Source organism: Chiloscyllium plagiosum, chromosome 43 (assembly GCF_004010195.1).
Source record: "Chiloscyllium plagiosum isolate BGI_BamShark_2017 chromosome 43, ASM401019v2, whole genome shotgun sequence".
Taxonomy (NCBI): Eukaryota; Metazoa; Chordata; class Chondrichthyes; order Orectolobiformes; family Hemiscylliidae; genus Chiloscyllium; species Chiloscyllium plagiosum.
Genome location: NC_057752.1, coordinates 6,156,171 through 6,172,506, shown reverse-complemented (window position 1 = coordinate 6,172,506; position 16,336 = coordinate 6,156,171). Strand labels below are relative to the sequence as shown.

The window sequence follows — 16,336 nt, the reverse complement described above, 5'->3', positions numbered from 1 at the left end:
CATGGGGGAATTCAGATTCAAATATTGCTGAGGAAAGGTACATTGTAATGAATATTTTTGTCTTGCATTTATCAAGACAATTTGCAAGAATACCATTTCAAGGGGGAGAAACCAACATTTGTACTGCATGAGAGGAAAATGCTGATTGGTTGACAAGTGAACTCTGAATAATAGAAGTGTGGTTTGGTTATTGCTGATTAACAGTTAACTGCCAAATCTGCCTCAGACCCTTTGCATACTTCCAATATGTATATGATACATTTGCTACACTAGCATCTACAGCTGCACGTAAGAATTTATATGTTCCATCCAGCATCAAATCCACATTTGAAATGGATCAGTTTAAATGAATTCCCCTTCCTTGATGTCCTACTTGAGAAATCGGCCAGGGGCTGAGTACTACTCAAACTGCCAATCAACCTTCACTGATCGGTGTACACATTGGGATTCCTACAGTTGAATACACGATAAGATTGACCTTAGTGGCAACCTCATAAATAGGGCCCGAGCCATTTGTTCACTGTGCAAGCTTGATGCTGAAATAGGGCAGATCAAAGCCACCCTGTTGACTAATGGTTCCCCTGATCAGGGCACTTCTTGCTGTAGGTTGTGCAAACTTATGAAAAGTCATAAGGCAGTCACTCTTGGTCTGGAAAAGTATCCAGTCTACTTCGGTAAAGTATCTCAAAGTTTTGAGCAACAGGTGAAGTACAGTCGGAACATGAATGGTGTTCACCATTGACAGGATGCTGCTGTCCAGGAAAAAGACATTCTGTCTGTCTCACAAATGAGCAATCTGGTATATGAATTTAAGTGCTGCTGTGATGCCAGATACCTAAGCCTTTCATCCTAAACATTGGCTGATTGTAGCAAATCACGTGTAACTTCAGCTGTTCACAACAAATGGGTCCTGACCATGTCCAACCAGCCTGCCCTTGCAAAACTCGCAATGTAGTGTCTTAACATTAGATGTGATTCTGCAATTGGCCAACATTTATGAGATAAACTTGAGTGTATTGAAGAGTCATGCTTGCAACCATTTTAGGATTGTTGTTTGGGCTTGCAGTATGGTGCACTTATGTGTACTGGAAACTACATATGTTAATGCACAAGGCCCTGTTGTTTGCATCTTTGGGGAGAAATGGAATTAACATTTCAAGTCTGGTATGACTGTTTCAGGATTGAGAGGTGTTGGAAAATAAGTTCTTTTTTATACATTGATAGAGGCAGAGGCAAAGCAGGAGGGCAAATGGTATAGAGGCCCAGTGCAAAAGACAGAGAGGTTATCAGTGGTGGAGAAAGAAAAGAAAGAGATGTAAAAAGGATGTAGATTAAGACATGAAGGGGAGAGAATGAGTCTTTGCTACTAAGCGCAAAGTAAACACAAAATGACTGTGGGGGAAAATGGGGGGGAAAAGAGACTAAGAAAAATGGCAAACAGACATAATGTAGTCAGTTTCTGAAGGTATTGAATTCAACATTGACCCTTCCAGGCTGTGAAGTGCCCAAGTGGAAAATGACATGTTGTTCGTTGAGCTTGCGCTGTGCTTCGTAGGAACATGGTAGCAGGGCCAGGACAGAAATGTTAGCTTGAGAGCAAGGTGGTTTATTGAAATAGGAAGCAGCTGGGAGGCTGGGGCCATTCCTACAGACAGAATGGAGGTGGTCCACAAAGCATTTACCCAGTCTGCGTTTGGTCTAGCGACATAAAGGACACCACATAGTAAGCAGGGAATGCAATAGACTAGATTGAAAGAAGTACAAATTTGGAAGGTGTGTTTGGGGCCATGGAGGGAGGTGGTGAATGGGCATGTGTTACACCTTCTGCAATTACATGGAAAAGTGCCACGGAGGAGTGAGGAATCATTAGGAGTGATGGAGGAGTGGGCCAGAGTGTTAAAGAGGGAATGATTAGATTACATTACAGTGTGGAAACAGGCCCTTCGGCCCAACAAGTCCACACCGACCCGCCGAAGCGCAACCCACCCATACCCCTACATTTACCCCTTATCTAACACTACGGGCAATTTAACATGGCCAATTCACCTGACCTGCACATCTTTGGATTGTGGGAGGAAACCGGAGCACCCGGAGGAAACCCACGCAGACACGGGGAGAACGTGCAAACTCCACACAGTCAGTCGCCTGAGGCGGGAATTGAACCCGGGTCTCAGGCGCTGTGAGGCAGCAGTGCTAACCACTGTGCCACCGTGCCACCCACGAATGGTCCCTGAAGAATTCTAATCATGGAGGGGAGGGGAAGATGTGTTTGGAGGTGGTGGAAATAGTGGTGATGATCCTTTGAATGTGGAAACTGGTCGGGTGAAAAGTAAGGACAAGTGTTCTGGGAAGGAGGTAAACAGGTGAGGGCAGATGGTTTGGACACAATGGAAGGCCCTGTCAACCACAATGCCAGGGAGTTGCTTGGTTGAAGGAAAGAAAGAGGATGTGTCCGAGGCAGCCCAGTAGAAGGTGGCAGCATCAGAACAGACACAGTGGCAATGGAGAAACTGGGAGAATGGAATGGAGTCCTCACAGAAAGCAGGGTGTGAGGTGGTGGAGTCGATGAGTTTTTAATGGATATTGATGGATACCTTATCCTGAGAAATGGAAACAATGAAGTCAAGGCAGGCAAGTGAAGAGTCAGAAATGGACCAGGTGAAAGTGAGAAAGGATAGAAATTGAAAGTGAAACTGATGAATTTTCCCAATTTCTTGAAATGACTGGATTATTGTTAAAAACATATCTGGTTTTAAAAACATACGTGAAGGAAGTTTGCTGTCCCTGCCCAGTCTCACCTACATGTGACTCTAGACTCAGAACATTGTGTTTGACTCTTGGCTGTTGAATCCAAGAGAGTGGCTCATCACCATCTTCTTAAGGACAACTAGGATGGGAAACAAATGCTGGACTTGTCAGCAATGCCCAAGCTGTAGGTGAAGGAAAAATAACACTGACATAGGCCAAATTCTGGATATCCTATGCAATGGCTGGTAATGATTCCCCAAGGGCAATAAATTAACAAAATGTAGACTGAATCTTACTTTTTTTGGCTAAGTGGGAACTGCTTTGAGTTTTTTGAAAGGACTCTTGCCACAAGGCTGAGCAAGTGAGTTATATGAGCATCTGGTTGCCTCTGGACAGTTTGGATTCTGCCGATCAGAACCAGGTTCAAAACCCTCAGAGTCTGCTGGAGGGATGCACAAACCTGCCCTCCCATCACTACAGCTAATGGTCATCAGGGCTGAAAGCATGGCAACAGGGTGGGGAAGCAGGCTCACACACACTTCCTCAATTGAGACAGGGCAGTGCCAGATGGCACCTAGCCAGCGGAGCAACCATACACAGGTACCACTCAAAGAAGTCCAGAGGTGGCTGGACCCTTCACCTCCATCCTGTCTTACCTCCTTCAACCCTTGGAAGTTGCAGCCTCTGCCAAGAGGACCCTTAGCATGTCAGGGCTGTCCAGACTCAAACGCCCCCAGGGTCACCCAACCAAACCTCCAGGGCCAACAGGCTCCACCCCAGCTGTTTAACCAGGGACTACACTGAGACATATTGGGAAGAGAGAAAGAAGGAAACCTATTGATGGAACTTTGGTGACACAGGTGACAATGCATGGTACATTATTTGTCATGTGTCTATAAAGAACCCTGGTTGGACCTTGTATCTGTTATTTTGACTTTCTATAATATTCTTGAATGTAACTGTGCCAGCATGATGCCTAACGCCATGCTCACACATGATGTACGATGAATTGATGTCTGTGTTGAGGCCCTGCTGCAACATGTGGAAGCAAGAGGAACCAGCAATTGCTGAGACAATTGCCCCTCATACTGTAATGTCCCTATTCTTTGCCTGGCCTCTGTGTCCAAAGGTGTTGGTGTGAATGAAGTGGTCAGTGATGTCTAAGGGTACCTGGCAAACAGGGAGCAATGCACTAGGATGGCCAAGAGATTGTGGACTTATAGGTCTGTGTGTCCTATGCTGTGTATAATTTTATTAGCCTCTAAGGGGCCCTGACATTGGTAGGTACTGCAGTCCCCTCCCTCACAGGCCGAGTCACTTACCATGCCCACTTCGGGTGTGGTCCCATTGCACACTTTTGATTTCCAGCACAATGGAAGGCGCTAGTGAGTACACCTCTGCCAGTGGCTTCCAGCCTCCACATTTGTGTGTCTGTGAGGTCATCAACTTTCAAATCCCTTTCTTCATAGATTTTCCTGTGATCTCCCAAAGTCCCCACCCACTCTATCCACATGAGTCTTCGCCAGCTCACCTCTGCTAACTCCCTGCCCCCAAGCCCCCATAGCCAATGAGGTAATCGTGCCCCATGTGGTTCATACAATGTCCCGTCCCAAGGCGGATACTCATGACCCCCCACCTCAACTATATCATATTCCCACCCTTGCTAATACTGTTGTCCCTTTCACAATTGTCATTCTCCCTCACCCCCTCTCCTAAAACAAAATTCTGCAGCCCCAATCCCAAAGATTAGGTTCCCAAGTCTCAAGCCTGTAATAGCAATCGCCCTTTCCTCCCCCGACATCCCTTCCCTTGGTTTCTGTGGATCCATCCATCACACTGACCATGACCCACTGCCTTGATCAACCTGACCAGAGAGCCCCAGACAAAAAATGCCCAGTTCCCTGACTGGTGGCTTGAAATTCAGCCTGGCCTAACCCCCAGACTGGTTGCTATGGAGCCACACATTGAGACCCATTCCCCGCACTGCAGAAGCAGAGATTATCTGACCAGGAACACCTCAATCAGTTGCTTGACAAGTATTGGTGACTGTCTTTAATGTACTTTGCTCGAACTCCCTGACTGATGGGTGCCTCCATGGACTTCAGTGTCGACTATTGTCCTAAGACTTCAGATATGTTTGCTGCACATAGTGTGAGTTTGCCACATACGTTGCTGGCAAATGTGCAGGTGTGTGATCGATGCAACACACTGGTGTACACACCCCTTTGACTGAGGACTGCTGACAGCAAAGCAAGCTGCCTGGCTATGTGACTGTGCTAATTGGCAAGACATCGCCTGGATAATGCGAGCTTGCAGGTAGGCACCAAGCAAGCAAGCATTAAAAAAGAAACAAATGTGCAGCCATGAGATGCAACCTGTCCAGTCTGTGAGCGAAGTGCCTGTCCTTGTGTACAAAGTGTACTTGCCGTAGCCTTTCAATACTAGTTGCCAGTGCACCCTGCAATGTGGGCCCATGCTTCTTAAGCATCCTGCAAGCATATCAGTGAGGTGGCATGACAATCACAAAGGGTGGCAAATGTCAGATGCAATGTCTCTGGACAAGGGGTGCGCGTGGCTGGTGCCTATGGATCAAACCCTGAGATGCTATTTAATGCTGAGCAACATGAAGGCTCACAGCCAGCAATGAGCTGAAGCCATCAGGTACCCACTGTGACTTCCATATCAAGATTTCTTGACATCTAGCTTGTTTGGCAGATTTGGTAAGATACAGAAGCTCAATATTAATGAGGCGAATTGTGCCATTAACAAGGTGTTTAACAAACTACAAACTACCTTAATTAGCAACTCACTGCTGCCTAGCAAGAAACTAATCTCACCACTCATCAAAAGCATAAAAAATGCAGCAAGATGCTCCTGACATTGAGACAGGTCTCATTGGATGTCTTATCCGATTCTACCACTAATCTCGCCATATACCATGTTGCTCAGATGCCAATGAGGTTCCATCTGTAGTTGTCAGTTTCACTCGTGAAAGATTTCTGTTCGACTCCATAAGGAAATCAAAGGATAGCCATCACCATGTAAACATAGCTAACCCACAAAGTCACTGTTGCTTCACGTTTTCCTCTCTCCTGAACTTCTAAAATTTCCTCTTAAAGGACTGAAATATACTCACAAATTGTAAAGCAACTTGCTGGGTTAGATGTAAGTAAAACTGAAAACAGGATTGTCAGTCATATGGCCTCGATAATGGGAATGCATGTGAACTATTGCACTGAGGAGCATCCTGCACTTACTCCTTTCAATCCTCATAGAGTCATTACAATAAAGCAGGAAGCCATTCGACCCATTTCTTCTAGGCCAACATTCCTTCCAAATCAAAGTTTCAAATGGTTCTTGTTTTGGCTTTGGACCTGTGCAAACATTTACTCCAGCAGTTATCACATCATTTGTTGGACTACAGGCAGACTTTGTGTGTTTAATGTTTCACTCACATTTTGCTCTTGATGCAGTTAACCTCTTAGTTACACAGCCCATGGGTAAAGTTCTCCCTGTCCAAAAACAACATACAATAAGGATTTTCCATTTTCCCAGACTCTGACCTGAACAATTTTGTTCTAATTGTATTTATTCATATTTAATCTGCTTGTTTGCAAATTTCATCCCACGCCCCACCTCTTCACATTCTTTTCCATTAGCTCTCTGCTAAAGACACTGACTCCATTGGTTCCTCATACAATTGACTGATTGCCTATGTTAACTTTGCAATGAGTGTCAGTGTGCTTTTTGACCATCGTACAGGGTGAGTGAGGCTGACTTGTTAAGCCCAAACTTGTAGCATGTGGTTGGCTTGTCTCAAAGAAAGGGAAGTCTGGCTGATGTTCTTCTCTCTGAACTCCAGAAAGTTGCAAGAGCCCATACCGTCATCTCAGCCAACAACAACAACTTGCATTTATATAGCACCATTAATGTACCAAGGGTGCTTCGCAGGGACAATTATCAAACAGAACTTGGTCCTGAGCCAAGAAAGGAGACGTTAGGGACAGATGATCTAAAGCTTGATCAAACAGGCTATTTTAAGCAAGGTTTGAAAGGGGGATAGAAAAGTGAAAAGGTTTAGGGAAGAAAGTAATGTTCTCACCACACAGGTATCATGTAATAACCATCTCCAATAGATGAGAATCCTAACTTTCTCCTCTCAATGTTCAGTGACGTTGCCATTGCTGAATCTGCTACTGGAGAAAGTGAGGTCTGCAGATGCTGGAGATCAAAGTTGAAACTTTATTGCTGGAACAGCACAGCAGGTCAGGCAGCATCCAGGGAACAGGAGATTCGACGTTTCGGGCACAGGCCCTTCCTCTTGGACTTCACCAGTTTCTTCATCCCCCCTCCCCCCACCTTGTCTCAGCCGGATCCCTCCAGCCCGGCACCGCCTTCCTGACCTGCAGTCTTCTTCTTGACCTCTCCGCCTCCATCCTACTCCGACCTATCACCCTCACCTTGACCTCTTTCCACCTATCACATTTCCAACTCCCCTCCTCCAAGTCCCTCCTCCCTACCTTTTATCTTCTCCTGCTGAACACTCTCTGCTCATTCCTGAGGAAGGGCCTGTGCCCGAAACGTCGAATCTCCTGTTCCCTGGATGCTGCCTGACCTGCTGTGCTGTTCCAGCAATAAAGTTTCAACTGAATCTGCTACTGTCAACATCCTGCAGATTACCATTGAGCAGAAACTCAACTGGACTGTATTGTTGCTGCAAGAGTAGGTCAGAGGCTAGGAGTTCTGTGGTGAACAACTCACTTTCTGTCTCCTCAAAGTCTGTTCACCATCGACAAGGCAAAAGTCAGGAGTGTGAGGAATACTCCCCACTGCTCCAACAACACTCAAGAAACCTGACATCATCTAGGACAAAGTGGCGCACTTGATTGCCACCACTTTCACCACCTTAAACAGTCACTGCCACTACAAAAAGTAGCAGCATTGTCTACCATCTACAAGATGAAATTAAAAATCACATAACACCAGATTATAGTCCAACCAGTTTATTTGGACGTACTAGCTTTTGGAGCACTGCTCCTTCATCAGATGAAGGATCAGTGCTCTGAAATCTAGTGCTTCCAAATAAACCAGTTGGACTATAACCTGGTGTTGCATGATTTTTAATTTTGTCCACCCCAGTCCAACACTGGCACCTCCAAATCACATCTACAAGATGCAATGCAGCAACTCACCAACTTTCCTTTCACAGCATCTTCCAAATCTGTGACCTCCTCCATTTAAAGGTCAAGGACAGCAAATGGATAGGAATACCACCACCTGCAAGTTCTCCTCCAAGTTACTCACCATTCTGACTTGGAACTACATTACAATTCCTTCAGGGTCACTGAGGCAAAAATGCTGGAACTCTTTCCCTGATAACACTATGAAGTCAAGGGCTCCCTCTCTCACCTCACATCTGGAATTCAGCTCTTTTGTCTATGTTTGGACTAAGACTGTAATAAGGTCAGGACTTGAATGGCCCTGGTGGAACCCAAACTGAGCATCAGTGAGTAGGTTATTGCTAAGCATGTGTTTCTTGATAGCACTGTTGATAACAACTTCCATCACTTTACTGATGATTGAGAATAGACTGATGAAGTATTGGCCAAGTTGGATTTGTCCTGCTTTTGGTGTACAGCAGATTTTGGCAGCTTGTCAAGCAGATGTCAATGTATTGAGGATGGAAGATGAGAGTTGAATAGTGTGGCACTGGAAAAACACAACTGGTCAAGCAGCATCCAAGGAGCAGGGGAGTCAATGTTTTGGGCATAAGCCCTTCATTAGGAATGAGGCCTCATTCCTAATGAAGGGCTTATGCCTGAAGTGTTGACTCTCCTGCTCCTCGGATGCTGCCTGACCAGCTGTGTTTTTCCAGCACCACACTTCGGCTCTGATTTCCAGCATCTGCAGTCCTCACTTTCTCCGAATGGAATATGAGAGGTGATCCAGAGGTGCATGTTTAGAGGTACCAAAGGCATGGATAAGAGTTTCAACTGAGCTAGGGCTTTTTTTGTCTAGAAAGGAGAAGACTGAGCAGTGACCTAACAGAGGCCTTTAAGATTGTGAAAGGGTTTAAAAGGGTGGACATAGAGAAGATGTTTCCAGCTTTGCATGAGACCAGACCAGGTCAATATCAATATTAAAATAGTCGCTAAATAAATCCAACAGGGAATTCAGGAGAAGCCTGTTTAGCCACAGAATGATGACTGTGTGGAAGTCCTATAGGGAATGGTTGAGGTGAATAGCAAAGATGCATTTAAGGGGAAGCTTGGTAAACACATAAAAGAGAAATGAATTGAAGGATATGGTGATGAAGTGAGATGATGAGGCTTGTGTGGAGCACAGCACCAGCATAGTCTGGTTGAGCTGAATGGCCCACTTCTGTGAAGAGGGAACCAATGGAGGAGCTTCCAGTGTTCCATATTAACTCTTAAGGTCAGCAATGGGTTTGTCTGAATTTTATCTTGAACAACATTTGTATAGTCACTCCTACCTGGGGAAGCATCCATTAATAACTCTGACAGCTGGCAACCCCAGGCTAATGTGTGTCAAGTCAGGGTGAGCAGAGTCCCTCATATCCTCTCCCTTGTGTTTTGTGCAGTAGCCTCTGGAATTACCCCAAATTCTTTCCTATCTGTTGATTGTTCTGCTTTTCTTTGAAGTCGAAATGTTGACTTTGTTTGACCACATGGAAATGAATGGATTTCTGCTTAATTACAGGATACCACCCATTTCTGAAGATTTATCAGTCTATGCAACTTGTCTACACATCAGGAATCTAGTAAGTGGCTTTTTGTTGTTTGTTTATTTGCTCTGCAGATAGGAAATGCCCAGAAATACGTTTCACTGAATAATGAGAAGACAATCCAGCAACCTCTTCTCAAAAAAAACACTTGCACAGGTGTTTTCCTTGGTCTGTATGTCAAATATATCTTAAATCTACCACAGCAGTCCCCATCATTCAGATTGTACACGACAGTGATTCCAGCAAGCTGCTTATAGGTCCAAGATGTTTATGATTTTTTATGATATAGAGATGCCGGTGTTGGACTGGGGTGTACAAAGTTAAAAATCACACAATACCAGATTATAATCCAGCAGGTTTAACTGGAAGCACTAGTTTTCGGAGCGCTGCTTCTTCATCAGGTGGTTGTGGACACATCCACCTGATGAAGGAGTGGCGCTCCGAAAGCTAGTGCTTCCAGTTAAACCTGTTGGACTATAACCTGGTGTTGCGTGATTTTTAACTATGATTTTTTAAGTTGAAACACAAAGGATTTAATCAGTTTCATGACTTGCTTGGCACTCTGTCAGGCAACACTGGTGCCAAGATGCCCTATGTAAGTTTTCAGTCATGCACCCATGCATCTTTTGTATGAGCTTAACAACTCCTTGCTTCCTCATTCTCTCTGTTCTGCAGCAGTGTCCAAGGCCCTGGGTGTAAGAAGCTGTGCATCTCCATCGAGCCAGCCTTACTGCTGAAGGGAGACATAATGGTGAGTGCAGGATCAAGGACTGGTCGAAGAATGGTCAGTTGCGAGGGAGCAGTGTTAATCTGTAAACTGCTTTAATGTAGACCACATATGATGACACAACATTTAAACTGATGCTCTTAATGTTTATCATTGTTATATTGCCGCTTCTCATCAATGTTCTCGAGATTCTTTCAATCATTATAATACAAGACAGGTTTAATATATGCCAGGAACCACTGTGAAACATATCTGGAATGCATGATCAAGACTTTAGCCCGAGGTGAACTGCTAATTCAGCCTCAGGCCCCAGCTGCATCAAGCTGGCAAGCGATAGGCACAAATGAGACTGGAGGAGTTGTGGTCAATAAGTAAGTACTGGCAGAAGAAAGGGGTGGTCTGCAATTGACGCAAAAAAAACTTACCTGGCTTTGTATCAGGCCCCTTTAAGCACTGCTTATTAGGCTACTATAATTAACAGTAATTAAGCTCAGTGAATTCATGGTTGCAATAGGCTACCTAAACCTTCAGCCTTGATTACTATAGTTTGCACTGTGTTGTTCCTTCTCCCACCCAAACTCGAATTTTTTTACCCAAAAGGAAGGCCATGTACACCAAGAGCAAGCTTCTCCCCCTGGAGTCCCACCCACATGTCACAGGGCTGATTGTCAATTTTAATTCCTCAAACCCACCTCCAAGTTTCTGGTCAAAGCATGGAAAGTCCACTTTGTTTTCTAAAGAGTTCCTGCAGTTTTTTTTTCCCCAGCAGAGCCTTGCCTAACAAAGTAGTTGTTTGCCAAGGCTGCGCAAACTCCTAGTCTACAGAGTGCTTTCCACCCCTCTCTTGCTGGGGGACAGAAAATAGTGTCAGACACCAGGCATACTCCAGTTCATTGACTTCTTCGAATGCACCAAATCAAGTTTTGTGACTTGAGCCAAAACCCTGTCTACACACGGGGAGCAGTCCTTGACTATTCAGGTAGGTTAAAGGGAATGATTATTTCGGTTGCTGCTTAAAGGTTATGGGGATTTTTTTTAACAGTTGCATTCGCACTTGGTTCAATGCATTTGTTGGGTTTGCTAGACAGATTCTTTCTGTCGATGCCTGTGTTCTTTAACCTTCTCGCTGCTACTTAAATCTCCATTTCCAAAGTTGGAGAGGAGAATGGGTATTCTTTAAAGGAGCTGTGAATACACTGCACACTGGTACCCCAATGCTGGCATTTATTAACTGCTCCACATCTACCAGGCACATTGAAGGAGATCTGCTCTTCATTATCCCTGTTTCTTAACAAAATTTGTCATTGAGTTGTACTCCTTGGTTGAAGCCTGATTTAGGCACTGTATTGAGACAGGACACACTGTCGGAGGTGCTAAGAGAGCACAACACTGTTGGAGAATCAATTCAGAGACAGCACTTCTCTTGCAAATGAACGGTAGTGAGGGAGCACTGCACTGTTGGAAAAACAGAACTGAAAGATTACAACACTATCAGAGGAGCAGTACTGAGAGATTGCTGCACTGTTAGTGGATCAGTTGTGAGGCATTAACCGCTGTGTCAAAGGGTGAGTATTGAGGGAGCACTGCACAGTTGGAGGGGCAGCACTGAGGGAACGCTGTACTTGCAGAGGGGCAATACTGAATGAGTGCCATTGAGTACTGAGATTCTGCTGCACTGTTTCAGTTGCCATCCTTCAGAACATGTCTGCCTTCTAAGGTGAATGTAAAAGATCCCACTATGCAATTCAAAGAAGAGCAAGGGAATTCTCTCTGGTCTTCAGACATTTAACCTTCAATCAACACCACTGAAATAGAGGATCAGGTTATTGTCACGTTGCTGTTTGGAGCTTGCTGTGGAGCTTGCAAACTGGCTGTCATGCTTCCTTCATTACAACAGTGACTACACTTCAAGGGGTACTACATTGGCTATAAAATGCTTCGGGATACCCTGGGGTGCAAGAGCATTGCAAGTCTGTTTTTCTAGTTGAATATAGAAACTATTATCACTGTTATCTAGGAAACAGTCATGATTCCTTCATTATGTGACATTCCCGATTGAAATTTCGGTAGAGGAAGCAACACGAGATAGGTGGACCTTAGGAGAACTGGGACACTTGGAAAAAATATAAGAACAGTTGAGATTATAGGACTTTTACTGGTCCTGTCCTACTTTACCTCCAAGATGGTACAATTGTTCCCAATTTACTTTTTATCATGTTTGATGGGCCACATGAGACCTCAGTGAAAATCTCAAGAGTGCTGTTATTTCACCTCCTGACTTGCAGATGAAAGGTACCCTGACAGACTGCACTGATTTGGGAGCAGTATTGACCTCCATGTCTCTGTTGTGCCATGGACCCACATTCTTCTGCTCAGTACAACTGTCCTGATGATAATGAGCTGCAGCGCTTAAAGGGTTGCTGCTGCACCATTGGATTTGATGCTTCCCAGCTGGGGGTTGAAGTTGTTCAAGTGTGTTTTTCACATGCCATTGGCCTACTCAAATGGATGAGGGCTTCCAGTGGCAGAGTTTGCCGAGGCCGGTCCATTAACTTACTGGTACAAGGTAAGAATCAGTGCAATCTTGATCTCCTGTTGTTCTCGTACAGTTAAAGCACGTGTAATCCATGCTACCACAAGTAAATGTTATCCCACCCAATTTGTCTGTTGAGGAACCTGTCCAAAAAAGTATTCCTTGACCTCGGATTATTAAGGAAATTACACTTTTGATAAAATACTTGGGCCAAGCTCAAGCTCAGACCAGAGCTGAAAATGTGTTGCTGGAAAAGCACAGCAGGTCAGGCAGCATCCAAGGAACAGGAGAATCGACGTTTCGGGCATGAGCCCTTCTCCTCAAGCTCAGACCACTCAAGATCAGCCATGATTGCACTGAATAGTGAAGCAAACTCATGGGCCATATCGACTGCCCAGCTCCTATCTCTTGTGTTCTTGTGAGGCTGCAAAGTTTCAAATTTGGTTTGCACCAGTTGAACTGATGAAACAAAGGGCAAACTCAAATTCTGTTTGATCTGATTCTCTTGCTGTTACACAGGTACCTTACTGCCTGTATTTATGGCCTTCAAACATCTCTAGACGGAAGACCCTCTGTAAATGCATACACTTTCTGAGGAACCCAACTCCTCCATCCTAACTTTGAAAAGGCAAGACTAGATTTTCCATGTGGGCAGGGGTTGGAAAAGAGGAGTTGGGGCTATTTCCAGACCTCAGCCCTCAGAGGATGGGGTGGAAAGGTTGTTCATTGGTACTTTTATGGGAGTGCTCAATGAATTGCCCTGGAGACCAAATAAGGACACTGGGTGGGATTGTGAAGCTGGAGAGGCCAATCAGAGGTCTTCTAGCTTGAGAGGAGCAGTGGAAGGTAAGTAAGGGAGAGGGTGTTTCCACATGGAGCTATCCCTTTCTCCTACATTTTAAAATCTTGAAATAAAAAATCCCTTCAGCAACCAGGCTACCACTATGGTGGGAGGAATGCCCCTCTACAAAGTGGCCTCTGGCTGCTCCAGCACCAGGCAGGCAAGGTAGGGCCTATAGGCCTGCCAGGAATGCTGGCGCCTAGTGGTGTGGGAAACCAGGGGCCAATGGGTAAATTCCAGCCAACTTTCTTTAATTGACCTTAATTAGGCCTTTAACAGCCTGAATTGGTTCCCTGCCCATGGGGGTTCGTAGCCCTTCCAGCCACAAACCCACCTCACAAAAATTGAAACTGACATGCTAGCATTTCCAGGCTCTGCCCCTCAGTTCCCATCCTCGCAGCAGCTGGACTGCAGTGGTTCAAGAAGACAGCTCACTTCTCAAGGGCAACTAGGGATGGGCAATTAATGCTGGTCCAGCCAGTGGTGCCCACATCCCACAAATGAATAAAAAGGAAGCTGGGGCTGAAGCATTCAACCCACAGTCTCCATTCACCAGGTAAAATGGAGCAATCATTGGTAAACCATAGATTTCCTTCTTGATCAGTGGACAGAAACAATACTAGTCTGTCAAGAATGATAGATGACTTGAGGAATGCAGAATGCTTGACACGTGGACAGTTTGATCTTCTCCTACATGTCAGTCTTGCACACTCAAATTTTCCACCAATTGACTGCACGTGGGCAGTCGATCTCGTGCAGTGAGGTCAGGATGTCAGAGAGAGAGGAATGAAAGGCTTTCTGGAATCCCTTTTGTACCACAGGAGAAGTCATAGCATCGTTCCAGCGCACGAGGAAGCCATTTGTCTACCAATTCTATGGCAACACCAGGCTGAATAACTCACATCTTTTATGGTCTGAGAAAGACATTTCTTTACCTTTCTTCCATATACTTCTGCTCTCATATCTGACACAGAATGTTTCAACTGAGGAATGCTCGAGAGAATTAGAGGCGTTTGCAGAAGAACTTGTATTCCTTTAACTCGTCGTGGCGAGTTTAGTGTGGCTTTACCCCGGCCATAGAATGGCAATGGGAGCATGGCGCAGTTAGAATCAGGACCCTCACCAGAAATCAGCGCATTGCAAGTCAGGTACGTTGACCTTTGTCCCCTTTCTCTCAACAACACTTCCATCAAACGAGTCTGGGGGGAGCAGCACTTCTGTAGTAGCGCTTCTGTAAAGTTTACCCTGCAATTTGTTGCAAGTCACCAACCACAGATGATCAAGTTGCATTCTCTCTGTGGTATTTAAATGCAGACCTCCGAGAGGTGAGCTCAGGTCCCTGAGATTCAGAGATCAGTGTCACATCATCAGGGATCCCCAGCCATATTTACAATTGTATCTATTGGTAATACCCAGTCAGTGGCTCAGTCTTAGACATGTTCTTCCATCTTTCCCTTTTCAGGTGAAATGTTACCATAAGCAATACAAAAACCCGGAGCGTGACGTTGTTTTCCGAGTACAGTTCCATACTTGTGCTATCCATGGCACCCAGCTCTGGTTTGGAAAGGATGAACTGGATGATGCTTACGGAGGTCAGTGGGATTTTTCAGGAACAGTAGTATCCCTAGTCTCGTGGAGCAAAACCTGAAATGCTCCATGATCAGCCCCATCGTTATGTTTAATGTCTCACAAACTAAGGATCAAATTGATCTTGAATCAAAAGGAAAGGTCTGCCCATTTTTAAGAACCCTTCCTCCTTTTATCTTACCTTATCTGGTAAGACATTCCCAGGGGGTTCCTCCCAGCATTTAATATGCTGGCCTGTTTGATTTTCTGGGGTTCAAATTGCAGAAAATAGTTTAGTTTAGCATTGTCAGATTCTGTCGCCAATGGCTGAAGGGCTCCACTGGAGAATTGCTGTGCCACAGATACTATCAGGGCTCTTCTCAGAAGTTTTAATCAACACATTTCTGTTCCAACAGGTGGCAGGGTGCATTTCCAAGAACAGCAAAGACAATTGATTCCCCCAGCATTCATTACCGTGTGTACAGAGTTCCTGGGGCCTAAAGACCTCTGGGAATCTCGTCCCAGTTGAGTGCTGCCAAGAGTTGCGTTCAGGCCTTGAAAGAGCAAGATTCTTGGAGTAGGCCCATTCACACAGGGGTGAGATGCAGGTGAACTGAGGCAGAGAATGGAATGGGATGGGGTTGAGAAAGAATCCAGGTAAAATGGCAGATTTCCACTCCCCAGTCCAGAGATTTGCCAATTAAGTTCCTACCGGAGCCCTGACGAGATTTTCAGGGGCACTTTTGCACTGAGGAAGTGCAAAGTCTCAGCCTGGATTAGATTGGTGGCAGACCATGGGGAATGAATGCGCACACATATTGCCTTGGTGCCATCATCTGGAATATCTGTTTGGCTGAGTGGTCGCAGTTTGTTGATCCAAACCCTCATTCCTGGACTTGACTACATGTCAGGTTGCCATCCTAACCCAGTTCACCTTCAATATTCAACCTAAAGCCAAATTTCCATCTGTCTTGTTGGCTGTACACTATTTGAAAAAGAGTTTTCCCTCAAACAGCGCTGCCAAAAATTCCTTTTAACTCACCTGTGTTTGAGAGACCTTGCTGCGCGCGCAATGGCTGCTGCTTTACCTGCATAGCAATGGACACTACTCTTCAAAGTAATTCATTGTGCATGAAGCGTTTTAGGACATTTCTAGAGAGAAGTTATTATGTGCTT

The 16,336-nt window shown here is 45.1% G+C and overlaps 1 protein-coding gene across 4 annotated transcripts in view; it reads left to right on the top strand.

Moving 5' to 3' along the window:
- LOC122543325 (tensin-2-like) overlaps positions 1 to 16,336 on the top strand; it is a 272,952-nt gene that overhangs the window by 213,937 nt on the left and 42,679 nt on the right. For all 4 annotated transcript variants that reach the window (XM_043681854.1, XM_043681853.1, XM_043681852.1 and 1 more), the window contains exons 13-15: positions 9,469 to 9,529; positions 10,169 to 10,244; positions 15,057 to 15,186. In XM_043681854.1, the coding sequence (XP_043537789.1) occupies positions 9,469 to 9,529; positions 10,169 to 10,244; positions 15,057 to 15,186 (267 nt within the window). The remainder of the gene's footprint in view (positions 1 to 9,468; positions 9,530 to 10,168; positions 10,245 to 15,056; positions 15,187 to 16,336) is intronic.